This window comes from Elgaria multicarinata, chromosome 6, assembly GCF_023053635.1.
Source record: "Elgaria multicarinata webbii isolate HBS135686 ecotype San Diego chromosome 6, rElgMul1.1.pri, whole genome shotgun sequence".
In the NCBI taxonomy this organism is placed as follows: Eukaryota; Metazoa; Chordata; class Lepidosauria; order Squamata; family Anguidae; genus Elgaria; species Elgaria multicarinata.
This window is the reverse complement of record NC_086176.1, coordinates 84,576,077-84,600,926: the sequence shown is the minus strand read 5'-3', so window position 1 is coordinate 84,600,926 and position 24,850 is coordinate 84,576,077. Positions and strand designations below refer to the sequence as shown.

The window sequence follows — 24,850 nt, the reverse complement described above, 5'->3', positions numbered from 1 at the left end:
GGTTTGTCTTCATAAAAAAGATTGATTCGGGTTTTTTTGTCTATCCAAAAATCACTTGCTGCAAATCGAGATAGAAAGCACCACATGTTCTATTCTTTTGAAAAGTCAAAATCTGACAGGCTGCAGATAATATTGATATACATGTGCTATTTTATTGTCTTTGGAAAGACAAGAATGCATTTTTCTATGCTTATGTCATAAACACATCCTCACAGAAATACTTATCTAGAAGCTATCTTTAATAATTAATTCAGATATTAATTGCTTAATCAGATGTGTACTAAAACATTATGAAATCATTCTAGTGTTAAACATATTAATATAAACAACATGTTTTAATCACAAAGGGTTGAATCCCATTCTCATGCAAGGAGGTCCACTTGCGCAACAGGACGTCCCCATCTTCTCCTCTCCCCCTGCAGTCTCCCCCACACCCTAAATCTGCTCTGTAGGGTCCCCCAACCCTCTGGGGCAGGTCTGGGAGGCATGTGAGGGGCTGCAACGGGGAGGGGAAATCTGTTCTGTCAGAGGTTTCCTCCTTCTGGTGGAATGACACAAAGTGTCTTCAGAAGGGGGGAATTGCATTTCCTTACTGTTGCATACCGTTGCTCTTGCTTCCTGCTTTCTTCCGTGTTGGGAACGTGCTGAAATTACATGGGGAAAGAAAGCAGAGACCATGTAGCCCATACAGATCAATGGGAACAGCGCCCTGTAATGGGCATTTTATAGCTCAACTTTCCTGCACATGGCAGGAAATACAGTCCTTAAATAATAATAAAACATGGAAGTAGTATCTAACCCCGGTGAGATTAAATAAAATAAATAAGCTGAACTCAGCAAATTGCTGGAGAGGATGTAAAAAAAAAAAAGGAACATATTTACATATGTGGTGGGAATGTGAATTTGTTCAAAAATTGTGGAAAATGGTGTTTAAAGAGATAAATGATATTGTTGGAATGGAGACTGAAGAGACACCTACAGTGGCATTGCTATCATTATATGGAGATTTAAAATGTAATAAAGAAATAAAAGAACTGATAACGAATTTGCTGACAGCAGCAAGGTTGATCATATCTAGGAACTGGAAGGTACAAGGAGATTATCATGTCGAGGATTGGTATAAAGAGATTTGGGATATTGCTATAAATGATAAATTGGCATGTAATATAAAAGTAAGAAGAGGGATAACAAAAACGAATGATTTTGAGGGAATTTGGAATCAGTTCCTAGAATATGTATTATCTAAGGGGAGTGGAAAACCACCTCCAGAAGAAACAATGAGATTTTGGAAACAGGAATAGATCCCGGGGTGGGGGGGTGCACTTTATGTTATGGGATGATGTTAAAAATATTACATTAGAAATATTATAAGGTTATTCAATTCTATGTATTATGATTTTATTTTTATTTCTTTTTGTTACTGTATTATTGTATTATTGTATTGATGTATGCTTAAGTTTAATAAAAAATATTTAAAAAAATATTTAAAATAATAATAAAAAGTTTTTCTGTGGATTAATTTACAATGCTAAAACCAGGAAATAGAGCGGGAGACGCACAGGAGGATCACTGCATCGTCAAAATGACCAGTGACAATCGGTGAATTGCGAGCAGGCAATAAAACGCTCATCTGAAGAAGCTCACAATTGGATACAACCCATTATAATTGACCTTTTAATATTGATACAATTGGCTTTCAAAGAAATCCACATACAGGACAACATGAATCTGCAATATCTTCTTCCTGTGCACTACTTTTCTGAGAACATTTAAAATTATTTAACTAAGAATAAGATCTAAAGTAAGCCAATACCTTAGCTTTAACATAGCTCAAGTGTTTGTATATTTGTATTACAAATCTAATTTGTAAGCCTCCACAAGCTATCAAGTCTGTTTGCTCTCATAGAGTATGATCAATGTTGCCTGCAGACACATTCCTACGGAAAAATCTAAACCACTGACAGCCATATTTAAAGCTTTTATCTCTATTATACAGTGAAGCAACAGCAATAAAATGGAGGATCTGCATAAAATGGCTATTTTCGGCCCAAATTTTCAGATTCACTGAATTAACGGATTAGATAGCACTGTCATAGGAATTAGTCACAGCAAAGTATCTAAGTTAGGATTATATTTAAGTATTTCCATCCCCACCTCCATTTATACTCATTTTCCACCCTTGTTCATATTCAGTTGCTTCTTACAAGTGGGAAGAGATATTATACCTGTCACGGTTGCTTCTAAAAATGTCAACCCTGTTGCAAGTTTTGCTTTCTTGCCCCCACCATGCAATGCAGCATTGGTAAACTGTGATTTTCCATGCTCCCACTGCACATCATTGGCTGCCATTGGCCAGGAAACCCATAATGGCATGAAGCCATATTATATGATAATTGTACCTAAACATTGTGGGTGGAAGAGTGGAATTTACCAGGGTAACAAACACATCAGGAACATCTCTCTAACATCTGTTCACTCAAGTGACTGTAGAAAAGCATCTTCTGCTGTTCAAATATAGCTATTCATACATCCTGATGTTTTGTAGTACTTTCTAAAGCCAACACAATTATTTCTTGCATCATCACAAAATGCATGCCACATTCCCCCTGGCCCAAAGAGAGAGTGGGAAGGGAGGGAAAGAGAAATGAAGCAGCTGTACATTTTCCTGGCACATCCACTTTTTCATGTCCCCTTGCTATTCCAGAAAGACATGTGCCATTAAGAAGTATGATATATGTCAAGATTCAAAGTGCTCCTGCCAAGATGTGAGACAATAAAGTCTGCTGTGCAATCCCCAAAAACTTTATTCAGTAAATAGGCACCTCTTCACACCTGAAGGGAGTGTGAATGCTAGGAGCTATCCTCTAAACTTAATTAGCCTAACAAAGCAAGGCAGTAGCCTATCAACTAAATGGACAGTTTCCCACTGTTCCCAACAGGCTTTTACTCGACTCCTCCTTCATGGAATGTCTTGAAGCTGTAATCTCTGCCATATGGCTAGTCTGGCAGACCGCCTCCCACCTCCCCTCAACTCTGCTCGCTTGACCCTATGGCGGTCTCTGGGATCTGTCAATTCTGATGCTCCCTCCCCATTTGCCAAAGACTGAGTTCCCAGGAGAGGGAGGATGATCTCTGAGACTGGGCCTCCTGTTCAATAAACTCCTGGGAAGATTCCTCCTTGACTCCTGCAGAGTGTTGGAGAATTTCCTTCCCCACTCCTTGTCTCGGCTGGTCTTCTTCTTCATCCCCCAGGTCTGATTCGGAATCCACACCAGGAAGATTGGACCTCATCCTGACAATATAGGAGATTGTAGAATGGTCCAGAAAACATACATTGAAGGGGGAGAAAGGGAGGAAGTATACAATACAAGGTAGAGCATGGTGAATCTGCAATAATATAGCGAGCCTGGATCTATGTATGATAAATCAGCTATTAAGTTCTGAACTGATTGCAAGCTTCAAAATGTGCAGTAAATGAGTATACAGATTCCTCCCTCACGACCCAAATTTTCATTTGTGCTACCAGCTAGACCCACCCAAAGAACTCCTTATAGTTACTTCCCTCATTGTTGCTGCCATCACCACAACACAAGGAGGAGGAAGAGGAGTCTACAAGGTCCATCTTCATACCAGTGATTGGCAAGGGTGAGTAAACATCACAAATCATCATCATGCAGTCAGGTGACATGAAAACAACCAATAAGAAAGGGGGTACATAACGTGGTGATGGATAACGTCATGCCGCTATTCCAAACTACAGCTCCCAAACTGCACCTTGATATTGAGCAAACACAAAAGCTCATATATAAGGAATGAGATTTCATATTAAAGGAGAACTCTCATCTGAGCTCACAACAAATTTACTCAGGGTAAGTAGTCCATCATTAGAAGGAAGGTATCAACAACCTGGATAAATGTGGTTCCTGAAATCAATTCTGCTCTATAAGTTGATTCTCTTATATCAGTCAGGTAGTACAGATACAAAAAAAGAAAGAAAAATGACTGCAGATGGAAGCAAACCATACCCTTTGTTTTCCTCTGTGGCTCTACAATTCAAAACAAGTTATGTACAAATCAACTATTCCACACCTACAGACTCATGCACCCATTATTCCCAAGGGCTTGGGCGAAAGAGTCGTAATGACTGTATCACTGTTGTCAGATGTTTCTTTCTTTCAACAGTAATTTAGCTTTTACTTCACCCAGAGGCTCATATTTTCAATAGCATAATTACAAACAAACAAACACGGAATAAAATTTTGCCACTGCCCTAATTCAAACATGGTAAGTCTTTCCAGTACATATTTCTGTATCATGACAGATTAGCAAGCGTGTGTGTATTTCACTCAGTCTTTTGGTTATTTGTAATGCATAGAAGAAGCACACACATTTCTATACCTTTGTGACTGAGCTTATGCTATAATACATATGTTAGTTTTTTTAGGTTGCCGCAAGATTTGTTGTTTTTGCCGCAACAAACTAACACGGCCACCCTCTAGATATGGTCATTTTAGAACTGTTTCTAAAAATGTATTTTGAACAGATTTATTTGAAGATAAACTCTGGCGCCAAATGTACGCATGTTCTTGGCTTTTGACCAATATGCATATGCCAACCCTTCTTTGTGACACAACAGGAAGATATATGTGTTCTTTGTCTGATTCATTCAGATGGCAATTCAGCTCTGCAGAGTTAAACTTCACCCTTGCTCTCTGCAAATGCTGAATTCCAAAGTCATTAATCTTGAAAACAGCAGCAAGTTCCAAGGGGCGACAGGTTGTTAAAACAATAGGCCCAAGTGCATCTTGGGAGCAGTTTTCTCAGGCTGTGGCGTAAAATAAAACCTACAGTAACTGCATTTTTCAGCCTCTGCAGCAGCTTCACATTGAATATCACCTTCTCACTCTACTGATTACAAGAAATGGCCAAATGAATCATCCAACCTGCAGTGACAGATTACAGAATGGTATTAGCGTAGGACAGATCAATGGCAAAATATACCAAAAAAAAATCCAATTTATATAGAACCATGTATTTAAATATCAAGATGTAGCCAGTGCAAGCTGCTTCCTCCCTTTTCAACAATGTTCTTTATTTTCAGCATATTTGTTTGGCTGCTTCGTGGAGTGAGGGGAACCAAGAAGAAGCTAGTGCCCCCACCCCCACCCCCTTGGCAAGTGCAGTGCAGATTTAAGGGGAGGAAATAAAAATTAGACATTTGGTGGAACACCGAGACATCTTTTAAGTAAAGAGAGGCTTTTCTCAGATTGCCCATTCAAGGCAGAGGCTAGAGGGCAGTGTCAGCTCCAGGTTTGGGCAAGACACCCAGAATGGGCTCCTTCCCTCAGTGAGTCTACCTTCTCACCACCACCATCACCAGCTGTTCTTGCTCATCTTCTACTCATCACTGCTACCACTTGTTTGCTTGACATGCAGAGAATAAGGGAGCAAGTTGGCAACAGCGTCTACTTCTCACCACCACAAGTCTGGACCAGAGCAAGAGGCAAGAAAACAAGCAGGTTGCCATGGTGAAGAAGAGGAGCAACTCCAGTGGGACCTTGAAGGAGTGTGGGCCCTCAGTACATGCCCAACCATGACTACCCTTGACACAAGCCCTGCGAGAGGTGGAGGGGACATGTTCTCCACTTGGGGGTGTTTGAGTGATTCAACTGCACAAAGTCATGAAGCCGCAGGGGTGGTGGTGGAGCAGGCAAGCCCCCTGGACACTTTAAGGTGTGGCCTTTGAACATCTTTGGGTAGATGTAAGGCTAGCTCCTTTATCACAAGCTGATAAGATACCTGTCCTGGAGGGAAGAAGTTATTTATATTAAGGCTATTAGCCATTGCAGATCCCTTAAGTTTAAATACAGTTGCTGCTATATAAAATTCTAAAGAATTTGTTTCTTATCTCTTTGCTTGGTGGCTGGGGGTTAGGTGCAAAGGAACATTTGGGTCATGAAAAAACTAGTAACAGGAAAAACCTGCTCATCTTAATTTGGAACAAGTTGGATATTTCTTTTCGTATTAGATTTATAGACAGTACATTACTATCATTTAGATGTAAGTCTAAATCCATTCTGCTTGCCCAGGTTTATACAACTAGTTAATGCAGACTGGCCATGTACTTGCACTCTTTAACTTGTTTGCAATTTGTTTGCTATAAATTATTTATCATTCATTAAGAAGAGTATGTAAGCCACCCTGAAAGTTAATGTAGTGGAAGGGGGGTGGGCGGGAATAATAATATTTAAAATTAATCAATCTTACAGAATTTCTTGTTTTAATTGGTCCTTTATCCACTTAGCTTTGGCTTAGATCAACTTTCTTCTCTGAACACCTAGAGTTTAGGACTGAAGATTACAAAAGGATCACTTTTTTTAAATTATTGAATCACAGAAGTTAACTAAACAGCCACTAGGTGGCACCCATACAGCATTCAGCTGTAAGTTATCAGTAGATTTTAACTATTCAGTTATATTAGGGCAAACTACAGGTTTACTCTTGAGTAACTCCACCCTCATGATATTCTTGAGTAACTCAACCCACATGATATCCCTTTTTGTTAAGAATGGAAAATTCTAGAGTGGACAGAAACTGAGAGACACCATTTCAGGCATCACAGGTTTCATTCAGTTTCTCAAATAATACCAAATTAAAATAAGAACAACATCAACTGAATAAACAAAGAACTTCAACTAGAGAAATGCTGAATCACTAATGTCCTGTAAGATGAGTTTTAATAGCATAAAGACTTTTCTCTTGGTTACAAACAAACAACCTACTAATTTCAGTCATGGAGTTGGGTTTGGTGCAATTATGTTCATTTAGAACTGAGAAGCTGTGGTAATTTGTAGGAGAAACCTGAGTATGCTGCAATATCCTCTGGAGAACAAGGCTACCATCTGTCCTACTTTGGCAGGTGTAAAAGGTGGCAACGGTTGACTTATCAGGGGGCTATTAATGACTAGAAAACACAAGGTCTTGCTTTCCTTACTAGCAAGAGGAAAATTAACAGCCCTGATAAAAGCCTGGGGAGTTGAGACACAACTCTGAATCTGCCCTAATTTTCTACTTCTACAGCAAGTCCTTTGCCAAAGTAATTCTTGCATATACCGCTTTTCAAAGACAAAGGAAATAGGAGTTGCTACTAAAAACTACCATGGAAGAATTAGGGACAATTCACATTACAATTCCCATGTGTGTGACCGTCTATTATAAGACCACCAGGTGCTTGGACTTTATTATTAATTATATTTTCATCCCACCCTTCCTCCAAGGAGCTCAGGGAGATGTAAATACATGGTTTTCCCCATTTCATTTTCATATTTCAACCTCACAACAACCCTGGCTGAGATACAGAGGCAGTTAAACAGTGAGCTTTGTGGCTTGAATATGGATTTGAACCTGGAATTAGTTCAGCAATATGACCATTCCACTCCGCTGGCTTCAGTCACATCACGTCAGCCATACTTTCTTATTGACTACATTCCTATTAAATGAACACAACTGATGTGTCCATTTTAATGGTTCCTGCTTATTTGCTCTCTAGTTCTCTGAGGGCACAATTCTTCAGGATAGACACCTGATGAATGGAGGGTTCCAATCTCAAAGTCTTTCATCCATCCAAAGCCCTGCTGACCAAAGCCTTGACAGGTGGGAGGAGTGGCAGAGGCTTTCACAGCCTCTCCGTCCTACATTTCTTACCTATCTGGCTGAGGGCAGGAATGGGAGGCAAGAAGTTTGTGGATCATTGAATCATAGAGTTGGAAGGAGCCATTTAGGCCATGAGTCTAACTCCTTGCTCAGTGCAAGAATCCAGTTTAAAGCATCCTGCTGTTCAACCAAAATCTGCCTTCCTGTAACTTAAGCCCATTATTTCATGTCCTGCAGTCTTGGATGACAGAGAACAGTTTGTGGTCCTCTTCTGTGTGACAACTCTTTAGGTACTTCCAAGGCTAAACTGCTTAGAGATGTTTTTTAAAATACTGTCAACGGTATATAAATGTATTAAATAAATACATAAACAAACAAACAAACATACCCAGTTCCTTCAATCTTTCTTCATAGGACTTAGTTTCTACTCCCCTGATTATCTTTGTGGCCTTTCTCTGAACTCAGTCTAATTTATCTCAATCCTTCTGAAAGTGTGATGGCCAGAATGGACGAAATAGTTGAGATGGCGACTGACCAAAAGGGTATTATGATTATGATCATGATTATTATTATGTATTTATATAGCGCCATCAATGTACATGGTGCTGTACAGCGTAAAACAGTAAATAGCAAAACTATTCCTTCCCATGATTTCTAAGCTACAATTCTATAGCTGCAACTTAAAATTGCATTTGCCTTTTTTGCATACCGCTGACTCATATTCAGCTTGCGATCGACTACAATTTCAAGATCCTTTTCACATGTACTTTTGTCAAGCCAGGTATCCCCCATCTTATACCTGTGCATTTGATTTCTCTTCCCTAAGTGAAGAACTTTGTACTTGTCTCAGTTAAATTTCATTTTGTTACTTTCTGCCCATTTTTTTTCACTTATAAAGATCATTTTGAATATTTCTGTCTTTGAAGGTATTAGCTATCCCACCTAAGTTTTGTGTCATCTACAAATTTATAAGTATTCCTCACACTTTTTCTTCCAAGTCATTCAAAATATTCCTTTCCTCTTCCCTTCCTTCCCCACCTACTGGCCCACCACCTTTCCTCCCTCCCCATTCTCTTCTGAGGTAGCAATAAAAACCATGGAAGAGGAAGCCACCGTGGAGTTTTCTTATGATGGCTGGAGAATGGGGTGAGGAAGAGATCCATTATCAGATCTCCTTTTTCATGGTTGGAGCTCTGTCTCCGGCTGTACAGGAGGAGGACATCTGCAGCATTCTATGGCCTCCTCAGATGCTGTTAAGGATTGCTTTCTAAATCATATAAGCTAAAGAAATAAACCCCAAAATATTTCCAGTTTTATATATCTTCCCCAAATCTATCCTTCCCAACTCCAAAAGACAGGCTCAGTCAAACCACTAACATGACTTCCACCTTGTCTGGACTAAACTTCAGTTTATTGGCCTTCATCTAGTCATTTGGATCTGATGAAACAGACAGAGCTGCCTGTCATCTGCATAAGGATCGCAGTGCACTCTAAAGCTTTGTAAGACCTCATTCAGAAATTTCAGGTAGATGTTAAATAGCATGGAAGATAATATGGAACCCTGTGGGATCCCAAAGCATGAATGCCATGGGATTGAGCAGAAATTTTCCAGCACCACCTTCTGGAAATGGTAATCCAAGTATGAGCAGAACCACTGCAAAGCCATAACATCCATACCCAACCGAGACAATTTCTCCAGAAAGATATCATTCAACACAATGAAAGCCACTGAGAGGTCTAAGAGAACCAACAGGAGTACACTCCATGTCTCCCTCTTGGCAAAGTTTATTCCACAGGGTAACCAAGACAGTTTCAGTGCCAAAACTAGGCCTAAATCCCAACTAAATCCCATCCAAGAGTGCCTGGATCTGATCAACCACTACACTCTCAAGCACTTTGCCCTGGAAGGGGATACTAGCCACAGGCCTATAGTTATTTAGATTTTCCAGGTCCAACAATATCCCCCCCTTTGCCTCAAGTGGTTGCACTATTACCTCTTTTCAGGAAACTGGATCCATTCCCTTTTATAAGGAGGAATTGATAACATTCTGTACCCAGATCCCCCCCCCCCAACTATGTATAATAAGCCATGAGGGGCAAAGGGCAAGCAAACAGATAGAGGTACCAAGCATCTTATCCATGTTCTTGACCTTTAAAACTGAAAGTCATCCAAGAATATCTGACCAGACAGTGCCCAGGACACCTCCACAGACTGAACTGTCTGATTGTGGTATCTACGTTGCAACAGATACAAATAATTTTATCCTTGTGAGCATGTCACAGTGTGCTACCGAGAATCCTATCAGATCTCTCACTGGCCAGGAACACAAAAGGCCCCAAACTACATGGAAAAGTTCCAATGGATGATATTGAGAGAACATAATGGTGAAGAAGACAAAATGTTCCTTTACCTCCATTGCTGTGTTTGACTGGATTTGAGAGCAATTTTCCTCTACTTGGATTCCAGTTGTTCCAATTATTGCTGTATCCCACCTTTCCACCCCAAATCTGATTGTTTTATATTATTAATATCATTTATTTATGTAGTGACATCTATGCACCTGGTGCTTTTTAAAGAATGAGAAGACAGTTCCCTACCCCCAAGAGAGTTACAATCTAAGAACATACCATAGTAAAATAACAGAGGAATGAAATGGAAGCATGGAGAAACACTCTATCCACTGCACCACACAGACAAGTTGTGGGGGATGGGGAAACCTGTAGTCCAGTTATTAAACGTTTACATTGAACTTTCTATAACAACAGTTCAACACAGATCAGAGACAACAAGAGCTTGAAAAGGTAATGCTCTAATTATACAACAAAAGGGCTGAACAGGCCACTGTGGGTTAATGCTAAGTTGATACCATTGAAAATCTCATTACAAGGACTGCACCACGTAATTGAGCTGACTATACGGCTGAGTGAGTCAGCGGCCCCGGAGATTTATATACCCACAACATATCTGCAGTTCTTGATTGGGTCTGGCTCAGTACTGTTCTTCAGTTAGAGCACTTTAAAATGCATAAAAATAAAGATGTATGAATCAGCAGCAAACCAACAAGAGGACTCTGCAATAGTAGTCTCCTCCTGTTACGCTATCTCCACCACAAAACATAAACAGTTTTGATAACATGGCAGACAACCAAGGATAATGTGTAAGAAGAAAATATTGACTGCAATTGAAAAACGACCCTTTTGTTTTTTAAACGTTTGTTTAATACTTCCAAAGAAATTGTTCTTTGGAATTGTTTTACTTTGGTTAATGTGTTTATTTTTATTTATATGCTCTCATTAAACATACCTTTCCAGTCTGCTAATCTGCACCATTACTTTACAACATGATTATCATTGTCATTATCATTATCATTACTCCATCAATTCTTGTGATCTAAAATGCAATCATTTTTCCTTTAGCAACTTTGTCTTGATTTCATAAGCTAAAAAAGAAAAAGATTTACGTAGTTAACAACAAAGTAGTGTGGACAGTATTCCAGCTATAATAAAAGGAAACTAATCCAGTTTCAAGGGCAGCAAGCATTCATATTTTAAGACACCTAGGACAATAGTGTTTAGTGTTTAATTATTTTTTGCTTGCATGTTGGTGGTGGTGTTATTACATTTCTATACCACCCCATAGCTGAATCTCTCTGGGCGGTTTACATAAGACTAAAACAATTGCATGTTATATTTATTTATTTATTTTGTTTATTTATAATACTTCTATACCAATTAATATAATGAAAATGCTAAGTAGATCACAATAAAATGCATATATAATACAATACAAAAACCATATAAAATAATTAAAAACATCACAACAAAACAGCAGTAAAACAGGGTAATCATAGTCCTTTCCAAGTCAGGAAAAGCTTGTGTAAACAAATATATTTACAAGAGACATTTGAAGCTCAGTTTCTGTATGTCTACTTCTAGTAGAAGTAGCAGATTTCCATTTCTATCCATCTACAATTTGTGATGGATCAGTTGAATCTTGTGTTACATCCTAAGATCTCACCATGTGACTGACTAATCGTATGCAGCTTTAGTTTGGGCAATTCCATTCTCCCCTGAAATTAAGGGAAAGGAAAGAATCAGTGCCCCTGTTCAGAAGACACCTTAAACCACTGCTTTAACCACAGTGGTTTAAGGTGTCTTCTGAACACAGCCTGGCTTTCTGGCTTAACCACCATGGTTAAAACCGTGGTTTAAGGTGTCTTCTGAATGGGGCCACTATGAACTGTACGGGGGCAAACACACTGAGGGCCCAATTCACCCCAGAGAATGTCTATGTGGTGGATTGGAGGACTTGTACTACTCACCCTCCACACTATTTCACCAGTACCTCCAGCTGAATGTATGAACTGTGGCAAATGCTGCCATCGGAGGTCCATCATGCTCCCTCATTGCAGGCCTTTAAGAAGGGCTTGAAAACATATTGTTTTACTGTTGCTGTTACTGCTATTGTTGTTGCTGGTGGTTTTATTGTTGACTTTTATTGCTGTTTTTATTAAGATTTTATTGTGTTTATATTTTCATTGTTTTTAATATTTTAACTATTTTTAATGTATTTTATTGTTGCAAGCTCCCTTTGGGGGGGGGGTGTCTTTTGCCCTGAAAGGCAGCCAAGAAATGTTTGAAATAAATAAATAAAATAAAAAATATCTCTAAAAAAGAGAAGTTTTTTTAAAAAAACAACAACCAGGGGCAACAGAACTGACACAAAAAGAAGGATTTGGTTTGCACCTGGGTTTCAAATAAAACTGCAAAACAAAGGAGAAAAGGCTCTGAGAAGTGGGGGCTAGCAAAACCCTGCACTTTTGCTGCTTCAGGGTGGCAGTGGCTAATCCCGATGCAGCAGCAAAAGCACGGGGGTTCCAGTGGCCGGACCCATCCCCCGCCCGGGTAGATGCTGACCAATCAGGGAGTTGCAATCCTCCACTGCGACTCCAGAGCAACGATAGTCAGCAGATGCACCTTACTCACCTTGCTCTGGAGAAAAAAGTCGGCTAAGTCCCCGACTTTTTTTCTTTACAGCTTTGCCGGAAAGCCTGGGGTGGGTCTGAGATGGTTGCTGTGTCATATAGACAGCCCCCAGCTCTATCTGATACTGTGCAAACCCTAACTAAATTCATTATCTTATTGTTTGCATTTTATGTTTTTAATGTATTGTACTGTCCAAAGAACTTGGATTACTGGGTGGTTTAAAAGTATGAGAGAGAGAGAGGTCAAGCAGCAGTGTTCAGGGATTTAGATCAGGAAAATGGCATAAAGGGAAGAGTTAACCTCCTCCTCCAATTGCACAGGCCCCCAGTGCCTACTTTTGTATTCTTATTGTTTTTTTAAAAAGTGGGAGATCTGTAATTGGATCTCCCACTGTCCTATTTGGATTGACCCTGATACTGCCACACATAGTTTGGCTTTTTATCCTTGGTAGGTTTTTACCCTTCCTTTCAACTTATTGGTAAACAATTCCCCTCTTTTATTTTCTATTCAACCTATGGAATCACAGGAAATGGTAATTACTGAACTCCCTAATGAAGTGTTTTCAGCATTCATTAAGCAGATGTACTAAATACCACCTCAAGTACTAACCACAGCAAAGGGTGGGGGGCACTGAATTTGCATAAGCATCTAAACTAAATTCTGCTGGGCTATGCCATCCTTGTTGCTTTCAATATTTTAAGCAGGCACATTAAGAAAGAAATCCTATACCTTGTGCATTTCTACACCAGGAAAAATCCCACAACTTTACTGGGACTTCTGCTTTCGGATTCCTTGTGAGATTAGGTCAGGTCCTTTCCCATGGTTTTTTCCTTCTTTCTGTTTCTCGGCAAGGTCGATATGTTTCATTATAAGACCACTAGATGGTGGTGGTGTATTATTTGTGAAAATCTGCCTTTACATCAGTACACTATAAAGTTAAAGCATTTCATTGCAGGAGGAAAAAAATGCAAGACTTTCATGGTCATGAAAAAAAGCATGATAAATCTTGCAAAGAGCAGGAGATGCCCTGGAGGATGACGATGTCATGTACGGGACCCACAAACTTCCATGAGTGACCAATCACAAGCACACAATAAATGTTTTGTGTAGAAATGGCTTGAAGATCCACTAGTTGAGGGGCGATAGCAGACTTCCCCAACCTGGGACCCCCCGAATCTGTTGGCCATAGCCATACTGGCTGCGGAGTATCTGAGGAGTGGTATGTGGGAAGGAAGGGCTATAGGATTCAGAGGAAGTCCCACTATGCTGGCAGAAGGCCAGATATTCTGCTGCCACGAAAGATACACTGGCGGAAAGTTCGGTCAGCAAAGGCACATGAGTGGAACAATTGACAAGGGTTGTAGTTGGCAGCTGTACAGGGGAGGAGCACACTTATACTGTATCCTATACCCTTACATGGGCTGGTCCATGAAGTCACGAAGAGTCGGAAGCGACTAAACAAAAAATACCCTTACAATTTACAGCCATGCCTCTGTCGATGGTGCAGCTTCACACTTGGTATATAGTGTTTTCCTCTCCTTGACTTAAAGAAATAATAAAAATATAACCACCCCTTCTTCAGTAAGTGCATGTCAACATGATAGAGCACAACATATGATATAACTCAGTTATACCCAATAATAAGCACATCAGAACCATTATAGAAACTCCACAAAGGGAGATCACTACTCAGATGGTAGGGTGTGTGATATGGCGGTATAGCTCTCTGGCCCCATGTCATGCCCACTTAGGCTGTCTCTACATGAGGCATTTATCATGTGTTTGTGATTTTTACTCATGGAAGTTTGTGTATTCTTTTTGTGATGTTATCAGTCTCCAATGCCTCTCCCGTCATTTTCAAGCGGGAATCTGCCATTTTATAAGTCATGGAAAATGAGGTATCGTGCAGTATAGTAACGCCACCTGCTGGTGATATAAATGACTTATGGGAATTAACCGGCAAAAAAAGCGGGGGGAATCGCTTGTATTGTGCCAGTTGTAAACCCACAAAGAGTCCAGAATACAAGCCCTGGTAAGGCTGCGGAATTTTTGCTTAATGTAGAGAAGCCCTTAGAGCTTGGGGAACTTTAATTATGGGAAACGGGGAAATGAATTTTATTTATTTATTTATTGCATTTCTATACCGCCCAATAACTGAAGCTCTCTGGGTGGTCTACAAAATTAAGACAATTCAAAGTATAAAACTACAGTATAAAACCATAATATAAAATACAATATAAAAGCACAACCAAGATAAAAACAGCAGCAATGCAAAAATACAAATTTAAAATACAAATTTATTTATTCTTTTGTCACATGAAGGGAACACTCTAAACAAAGCAGTTGTATCTGGAACACTCACAGAAAGCCAAGCACATAGCTATCACTTCTCAGCCAAGAACCTTGACATGTACCCCTGCTTCAGGACTCCAGACACAAATTCCAACAGCACACTCCACTTCAGCAATTGGAGGTGCTGTGACAGAGCACCCCACAGAGGTAAGCAATGGAAAGGTGAACAGTTGCAGCGAAGTAGAACTGCTGTGAGTAACTCCCATAATGCCTGATGCCCGCCCGCCCACCCAACCCCTCCTCCTCCTCCTCCTTCTTCTGTGGAATACAGCATCTTGTCTGAACTATATTGCCCCACCAACACAGGAGGCACTCACTCATTGCCATACACAGGCAAACTCTCTATTGGCAAAGGCCAGGCCCTCTATTTACTCCAACCATTGCAACTGCTGGTCAAACCTTCATGAGCAATTGTGGGTTGTGGAGTCATAACCCAAATGTATATAGCAGAACAAGCCGTTAACACACATACAGTGTTTCACTGAAGTCCCCAAGAGGGAAGGGTATACATATATTTACACTCACTGCAGTCACCCCCAAGGTGGTGATGATGGTGGGAAGGCTGAGGCATGAGCACTACCTGAGCCCTCACTCTGAGAGTCCCTTTGTTGTTTATTCGTTCAGTCGCTTCCGACTCTTCGTGACTTCATGGACCAGCCCACGCCAGAGCTTTCTGTCGGCCATTGCCACCCCTAGCTCCCCCAAGGTCAAGTCTGTCACCTCCAGAATATCTACCAAACACCTATTGTGCATCTAGGTTCAGGGACTACGTGTTCCAGCTGGTGCCTGTTATTTATTTATTTATTTCTTATACATATACATCCCACTTCTTTTTCCTGCTGCAAGAAACCCAAGGCAGCTTGCATAGTCCTCCTTCCCTCCATTTTAGCCTCACAATAACGCCGTGAGGTAGATTAGGCTGAGAATCAGTGACTGATCAGTGATGTGGTCGAGTGGGGACTAAAATCCAGATCTCCTGCGTCCCAGTCCACTACACCAATGGCTCTCATTGCTCTCTCTGTGTGCCTCCCTTTGCTCTCCCGTTATGGGAGACTTATCCCATGACCAGGATGCTCCCAAGTGTTCCTCCATGGGGACATTAAGCTACTTGCTCCAGGCAGAATCTTCAGGTGGTGGCTTCCAATGCTTCTGCCCCAATTCCAGAGCAAGGCAGAGCTACCACAGTGGGCCAACGCCATGGGGCAGAGTTGGCCATGTCAACTCCAGAGTGTGACAGCAAGCTTGGAATTGGTTATGAAGAAGAAAGAAAGACTGGTTGCACCTTTATTCTCCTCTAGATGCTTACAATTTAGTTGTACTATTATTTTCTTTCTTCATTAATTCATTTATTACATTTCTATACTGTCCAATAGCCAAAGCCCTTTAGGCAGTTCACAGGTTGATTAAACATAATTAAAAAGTTTTAACATCTGAAAGTTTATAGCAATTGAAAACAAGTTAAAAACAACTGACAATAAAACTACCAGGTCCTGATAAAAATAATAATAATAAATTTATTTCTTGCCCGCCTCTCCATTTTGATCAAGGCGGGAACAACAATAAACGATAAAATACAAAACATAATATTCATTGTTATAAACATCCTAAAAAACATTTTAAAACCCTAAAACACCCCATCGTATGCTGTCAGATGCCTGGGAGTGAAGTTTTAACCCAGTGCTAAAAAGATGATAATGTTGGCAGCAACTGGACCTCACTGGCGAGAGCATTCCACAGTCAGGGGGCCACCACCGAGGAGGCCTTGTCCCTTACTGCCATACTCTGAACTTTCCTTGGTGGAGGCTCTCAAAGGAGGACCTCAGACATTGATCATAGTGTACAGCTGGGTTCATACCAGGAGAGGAGCTCCATCAGGTACTGCAGTCCTAACCTGTGTAATGCTTTATAGGTCAACACCAGCACCTTGAACTGGGATTAGAAACATACAGGTAGCCAGTGCAATTGGACCAGAATCGGTGATATATGCTCAGACTTTCTGGCCTCTGCTATCAATCTGCCTGCTACATTTTGCACAAGCTGCAGCTTCTGAACCATCTTCAAGACAGAGAGAGAGAGAGAGAGAGAGAGAGAGAATTTCAGTAATCTAACTTGGAGGTTACCAGAGCATAGATTACTGAAGCCAGGTAATCCCTGAACAAACAGCTGGGCCACCAGCTGAAGCTGGTAGAAGGCACACTGTGCCACTGGGGCCACCTAAATCTCAAGTGACAATGATGGCTCTCAGAGAACCCCCAAGACAAACATGCAACCGCATCCATTTCAGGATGAACATCCTCATCCAGTCAGAAGAACCACTCATTAACAGAATCTCAGTCTTGTCTGGACTGAATTTCAATTTATTAGCCCTCATCCAATCCATTAACACAGCCAGGCCTCGATCTAGCACATCTGTAGCCTCACCTGATGAGGATAAAAAGGAGAAACAGAGCTGCGTGTATCATCAGCATATTGATGGCAATGCACTCCAAAGTCCAGATGTGCTTTATTTATTTTTTTAACTATAAATCTGTGTTTCAAAGCTGAACATCCCATCCACATTGGATACGTGCATGTACGTGTGTTTAAGACAGCCATACTTATGAAAGAGAGCTGATTTCAGCATATTATGCATATGTCCAATACCACATAAAACATTTTTCTCAGTATTGGATAAAAACAAAAAAATAAAAATAAAACCAAGGCATAGATGACTTCTTTCAATTCTTCAAATTTTAAAGTATGGCAGCAACTGTAATCATTTTGGCACACTTCTCCAAGGTGTGAAGTAGCTTTCGTTACTATCACTTTGGCACAGTTGCTGTAGTGACAGCAGGGTATGAAATCACTTCTTCTTTTATTATGGATCATGTAAGCATATCCCTAACTTATGACTGGCTCGATGCACCACATGAGAAAGAATCTAATCTCTCTCAAGGGACTGTGGCAGAAGGACAGAAAAAGAACAAAAGAATAAGAGACCCCAAAATGAATCCATGGTTTATAATACAGTTATAGCCTGCTGGGATTCCTCAGGAAATAGTGTCACTAACATACCAAGTGAAGCCAGCATTATATCTAACATGTACTTTAGTCAAGTGTGTTTATGTTCAAACTGTGAAATAATTGCTACACCATTTTCCTTGTAAAACTGTGTCATGATTTATAGACTTTCATTCAGATTTTGAATTTGAAATGTTTTAGTTGATCGCTACTAATCATGACTGTCAAATGTATAGAGCCAAGTGTTGTTCTATAGCCTGGTTTCATAATCAGCTGATCAGGGCCCCCATTATTTTAGTTACAGGAAAATTGTTTATACACACAATTTTCTGTGTCTATCCTAGGCTGTGGCTCTACACCCCTCAGAGACACAACCACTTGCACTGAGCTGGAAGACACTCAGATGATACAGTGAAAAAGATTCTTATTTCTTCTAAGGTCCCAACCACAGAGGACATTAGTCATGTAGCTCCGCTCTTAAATGCAGATTGCGGTGATATGGATTAGCACCTGCAATTTACGTTGCCAAAGAAAGGTCCCATTTGTTATCAATGGGAACTTTTTTGGGCAATGCAAATTGCACAATTGGGGTTCTGATTCAGATCACTTTGGAGGATAAAGGGTTAAAGCCACCTAGCCAGATTGATCCAGATTGACCCATGTTGGCTATTTGTAACAAAACAACAACACCCCTGCACTTAAGAGAGGAACTGCAGGAATAATGTCATGTGTAGTGGGCCCTGAGTGTGTCCTAGGCTGGCATCAGGTAAGTGAATGACCCTGTCACTCCCTTGAAGGAATGGTTCACCTGACACATCTCACTGGGATGCAAGGTACTGAGAAATAGGAAGGATTCCCCTCATCACTTCTAAGAATGTACCAGCCCAGCCACAAATAATGGCTAACCAAGGTTATAGATCCCTGAAACTAACTTCTTGGATCCTTGAAACAAGTTAAACTCTTCTCTTTAATATACCCCCCTTTTTTTTTTACATGGAGGGATTCAGTCTTGTGATATAAACTGCTTTATGAAGTGGTTCACTCTGATTACTATATCACACACTTGTACTGCACATGCAGATCAGTCATACATCCTTTCAAGAGTCAAGACAAGCTGTCTGAACTGGGCTTAGAAGTGCTATCATTGGCATTAATACACCCACATTTTAAAATGCAACATGCATAAGCCCTGTCCCAATATACATTTTAAGCATTTGTGTAATTGTCCAGCACATTTTTATTGGAATAATGCTGCTTCTAGAATCAACACTTTAAAATGTGCAAGCTCAGGTGAATGTTCAAAATAATGAAGGGCCGTAACACATTTCCCCAAGGCCACTTCCAGATGGAACAATGTTCAAGAGACAAGCACACCAGTTCACCACACCTGATGCCTTCAAGCCACCAGGGGACTGTGCTGATTTCCAGTGCTGATCCCTGCTAGGCTGCACAGTGGGCCAGAGGGTCAGCATGGATGACACAGTCCAATGCAAATGCAATGTGAAATTTTATATTCCTAAATTTCTTTCGCTGAGAAAAAAAAAGTTTAATGCATTGACATAAGTATATTTTAAGTGTTATGGCTATATTGACATTTAAAAGTTACAAAACAACATTGCAGTAAAGGTACCAAGCTATTTACATAAGTAAAGCAAAGTAACCTTTGAAATCAATTTATTGTAACCATGAACACAAATGCCCTGCCTTAAGGTAAGTTTTTAAAATGCATATTTATAAAAGTCAAGCAGCATCTATGCCCATTCAGTCATTTAAAAAGTTATTTTTAATTTTCTTTTTATATTAATTTTTATAAAAGAGAAATATTATTATGATCATGAAACATACCAGCATATAAAACAGGACACATGATTATTCCTGTGACAATTATAAAGTATTCCATACTAAAAAAAAAAAGTTCTTGTTAAAAATTAAACTACCCATTAGCTCCCATGAGATTTCTAAGCAGATTTGTAAATATCCCCTTTTAGAAACTGAAAGAAAGCTGGATCCCTTTTCTTTTTAAATATACTATATATGATTAACATAGATATTTGTAGATTAATAACTTTTGTGGACCTATTTTCAGGGTTGGTACAAGCAATACACAATCTTCCATTTATGTCCTGCATACCAATTTTTCCAATGGTGTATATATTTCTTTAAATATCTTGAAGTAAAGCCACCTCTTAGATGCTTACAAGACATATTTTGCTCATTTTCATCATGTAACATGCCCAATGAAACAATGCTTTCAGTCTAGGTATTTTTAATCTTTCCAGTGATTTCCTATGCTAAATTCTATTCATGAATGTCCAATCTCACTAGGTAAGATTCCACTTCAGTACATATTTCTTTTCCTCTTGGCCTGGGCCAGAGAGTACCATTCAGAATCTGGGATGGAGATGGTAACCAGTTATATTTCAGGAACCTGTCACTTTTAATCTGGGCAAAATTTACCAAAGTGCTATTCCCCTTCAGCACAGGAATTTTAGAAGTAAAACAAGAACAACCAAAACTCTTTAAGACATTGTGTAATCAGCAGCCTGTACAAAACACCATACCACTCTTCCACCATCTCTTCATTAGACCACTCTTCCCACTTATGTTTCACTATAATAAAATAATAAATATTGATATAGTGTTTTCCCCTAAGTGATCAAATAGCAGTATATAATTTGAGATTAACTATCTGTAAAAGACTAATATTATTTCTGCTTTACAAAGAATGATTAGAAATCCCCCAACTCTAATATGTAAGCAGTTGCTGTGCATCACATGCGAAGGACTCAAAACGTTGTCTATGAACCAAACTGGCTAGTTCAAAACATGAATCCATGGCCTGAACACTAACCATGAGGTGGTAACAACCTGCCTAACAAAAGGAATGATGCACGTGTTGCCAGAACAGTGAGAACCTAACAAGGACTGAGTTGTGTGGAATCCTAGCTGAAGGAGCATGCTTTGCTCTGGATAAATCATACTGGAGACTCTGGGTCAAAGGAATAAGAAAACTTGCATTTTATTGCAGGAAATACATGTTGCATAGGAGGGCCACCAACTCAAGATGGAGGGAGACCAAAAGAGCTGTCTTTTCTCTGAGAGGCAAGAGCATGAAGAAGGATGAAGTGAAGTAAGCAATCCTAAGAGTATCAGTCTAGCATCAAAGAGAAGGACAGCATTGATTAGAGGAGAGTCTAGGAAGCTTTGAGTTCCTCTCTCTATATATATTCCCTTCCCATGCAGACACATCAGCCGTTTTCTTTTGTTTTTCTTTTGGAGTTAGCTGAATTGCATCTGCACTTCCAACAGCATGGGAGAAGTGGTGGACAGTAGGAGGGGAACCATTCCCCCACTTTTCCTCTGAAACTCTCCACAATCTGTTTTCCAGATCTATGCTTGTGACAAAACATGGGAGGGATGGGAGAAAGATGTGTGGAGAAACATTATGCACTCCTTCACCTTCATGCTGCTTTTTTCTTGAAAAATGTCCCCTACCACAGGGTTCTAAATTTACCAACAGAATTAACTTCGCAAAGAAGAGAAGCAGAGTCTGGCACTGAGAAGCTTGGATAAGGAAAGTAAAATATAGGAAAAGTTAAGAGAGGCACAGTTTGGAAAAGGTATGATGTTGTGCAGACTTCTACTGTTACTTCTACTGTTAGTTTTTCCCTACCCAGTGCCTGCTTACCCTACCCTGTACCTGTTTGCATTCTCTTCCCCTCCTTATTGTTTTACTATGATTTTATTAGATTGTAAGCCTATGCGGCAGGGTCTTGCTATTTACTGTTTTACTCTGTACAGCACCATGTACATTGATGGTGCTATATAAATAAATAATAATAATAATAATAATAATAATAATGGGACATATATCTTAAACAGTATCTTTAGAAAAAGAAATAAAGCATTTCAGTTACAGTTCAGCAAGACTGGACACTAAGAGGTTCGTCAGACGAGAATTTTATTGCACGCTTGCTACTGCCCACTTATGGATATGCGGATGTCATTTAGACATTGTTGTCTGCCTCCCACACACTTCCCACTCCTTCTGCTTACTTTTCCTTCGCAAAATACACCCCTTCTAATCAGTCTTTTTTTACAACATGAAATGTGCTGCGATCTCCTGCTGTGTGCAGGAAATGCGGCGAGATGAAAATGGCCCCTGAATGAGCCATATGGCCCCTGAATGGGCCATGTGGTCTTTGTTTACTAGTAATGAGGGACAAAAGCAAGGGCAGAAAAACAACAGTAAGGAAACTGTGTGATGACGCTCTAAGTTTCTAGGGTTTTGGCAAGTGTAATCTGAAGTTACAAGAATATAAGAAACGTACATGAGCAGTATCACACCAGTGCCACCTGCTGATGAATGTATCCATACATTTTGTTGATTGAAGTTGTACTGTAGCTGAAATACAATCACTGAAATGTCATGTAATTCAAGAGCAACTGGGATAATATTTGAAATTTATTATGGTTTAGTGTTTATGACCACCAGTACAGAAATTTAATGCAACAAAAATATGTTTCTTACCATAGTGAGGAATGATCGCCCAGGCCATGGCAGAGGCATAGATGCCCCCAATCATCCAAAACATACAAAGCCAACTTAAATGCTCTCCACGTTTCTCTCGAGCAAGGACTTCAGCAAAATAGGAGAATACAATCGGAACAGCTCCTCCAATCCTAATCAAAGACAGGGTATAAATTAATGACGACAGGAAGAGAAACTATGAACAAGCTCTGTATTTCTTAACTCCATTGTTCTTTTAACTAAAGACATGGCAAATAAAGGTGCAATCCTGTGCAGGTTTAGATGGAAAATATCCTACAACTTGCAGCATATCTCAGCCAATATGGCTGGCTGGGAAATGCTGGGAGTTGTGGGACTTTTTTCCTAGCTAAATTTGCATAGGATTGCACCCTAAACATATCTGAGATTTTTTAAACGTACCTAATAATTTTTGTGGGAGCCCCACACTGAATCCTTTTGTACAGTTATGACTTATGTTGTTGGCACATAAATTACTTAAGACATCTCTTTGACTAGTGTGTAAGAAAGCATCTTACACACTAGTGTAAGAAACATCTATTGCTGTTCAGCAATATTACTATAATCAGTAATATTGCTGAACATTATCCAAGCATAGCTTAGCTTGTAGTGCTTCTCTCAATGCAAAACAAGCATTATGACCTCTGAAAGTACCTTCTATGGCTGATATTTTAATCTGAGCCGGAAAAGAACTTAAGCCCTGCCTCCCACCCTAAGACCCCTCCTTTCTTAATGCTCTGTCACAGCAAGGAAATGGAGAATTGTCTCTCTACTCCATCAATGCCAAAAGATGCTTAGTTGCATGCCAGGTGCAAGGAGTGCTGAGAATTTCAATTTTCCCAGTGCTACGGACATGGAGCACTCCCAGCACCAGGCACAGAGCCATAGCAACATGTCAGATGTTAGAGAGGGGAGGGGAGGGGAGGGGAGATGTCCCTCCACTCTCTTGTGGCCACTGAAGTAGCAAGGAAGACATGAGTGCGGAGGGGAGGCAGGAAGGAGAAGGAGAGAGGTGTTGCAGTTTCACAGGGGGATGATGTAATCGGGGATATGACAGGATCCAAAATTATTTTAAAACATCCACGCTATTTATAGACTTCAGGGATAATCATTTATTTTCCCTAGCTCAAAAGCTCAATAGGAGTTGAGTGAGGGTTTGCCCATGCTTAAGGTGTATCACCAAAAAAAAGTACAAAAAGGACAAAAAGACACATATTTGCATAATATTTGCATATGTTATTTTATATGTACAGATGCAAATTTAGAAATAATTACTAAAATTTAAATTTCACAGGTGGCAAGCCAATTTCCCATCCAAATCACTCCAAATATAGGCTTCAATTAATTTTTCAGATCACCAAATCAGTTCCCCTTCTCTCTCACTCCCCTCTTTCTCTGGCAGCCCCACTTTGCAGCCAAAGCCCAATCTTTGGCTGAAGACCTCCAATATTTTTTTTAACATGATTTTTATCTTTGACATTTGATGCATATTATTCTCCATTTAAAACAATGTTAACAACACCGCAGCTGTTATTTATATTGAGTTTCCCTTAGTCCTTGTACACTGAATTTAAATACAGGATGCAATAATTAAGTAGCTGGGATTTTATTTTCCCTTAATGAATTGTATCATGCAGAACTGTGGAAATGTTGAAAGCTAATTCGCTTGTTACTGTTTCTCACACAGTTTCCAATTGTTCAGATTTGTATTGAATGGAGAAATGTAATAACACTTGGCAACTGGATACCTTTATTCACTAGTGTAATTTAGCCATTTCTGAGGTTCTTGTTATCAACCTTCAAGAACTAAGAAGCAGTTCCCATTCTACATAAGCTGCTCATCACATCTAAAATTAAGCTGTTGATTACCATAAGCTTCTGAATTCTGATGTCAGCAGTGACCATAGTGCTTTAAAAGACATGCGAGAATTAAGAATGGAACTACTTTGAACACATCTGAGTACATCTGATGAGTTTTGCTATGTAATATTTTAATATTTAGTATTTTTTATACACAATTCACTTAGGCCGTTGCTAGACGAGGCGTTAGCGCGGTGTGAGGCCCGGTCTCCCTCCTGTGCATCCAGATGACGCACAGGGGATTCCTGGGTCAGGCCGGACTAAGACCTCCCTTAACCTGGGATAAGCGGGTTTGCTTATGGCCCGGCTTTTCCACAGCCCTGGCCTCAGGCCGGGGCTGCGGAAAGTCTAGCGACTTCCGTGGCTTTTCCCAGCTGCTCGCTTACTTGCGAGTAGCCAGGAGAAGCCGCGGACTGGGCACAGCGCTCATAGGAGCTCTGTGCCCATTGG

The 24,850-nt window shown here is 40.1% G+C and overlaps 1 protein-coding gene across 1 annotated transcript in view; it reads right to left on the bottom strand.

The window, feature by feature from the left end:
• The window catches only part of SV2C (synaptic vesicle glycoprotein 2C), a 116,809-nt gene that overhangs the window by 32,654 nt on the left and 59,305 nt on the right, over window positions 1–24,850 (bottom strand). Inside the window, exon 4 of the mRNA XM_063128645.1 lies at window positions 22,523–22,674. Coding sequence (XP_062984715.1) covers window positions 22,523–22,674 — 152 coding nt within the window. The remainder of the gene's footprint in view (window positions 1–22,522; window positions 22,675–24,850) is intronic.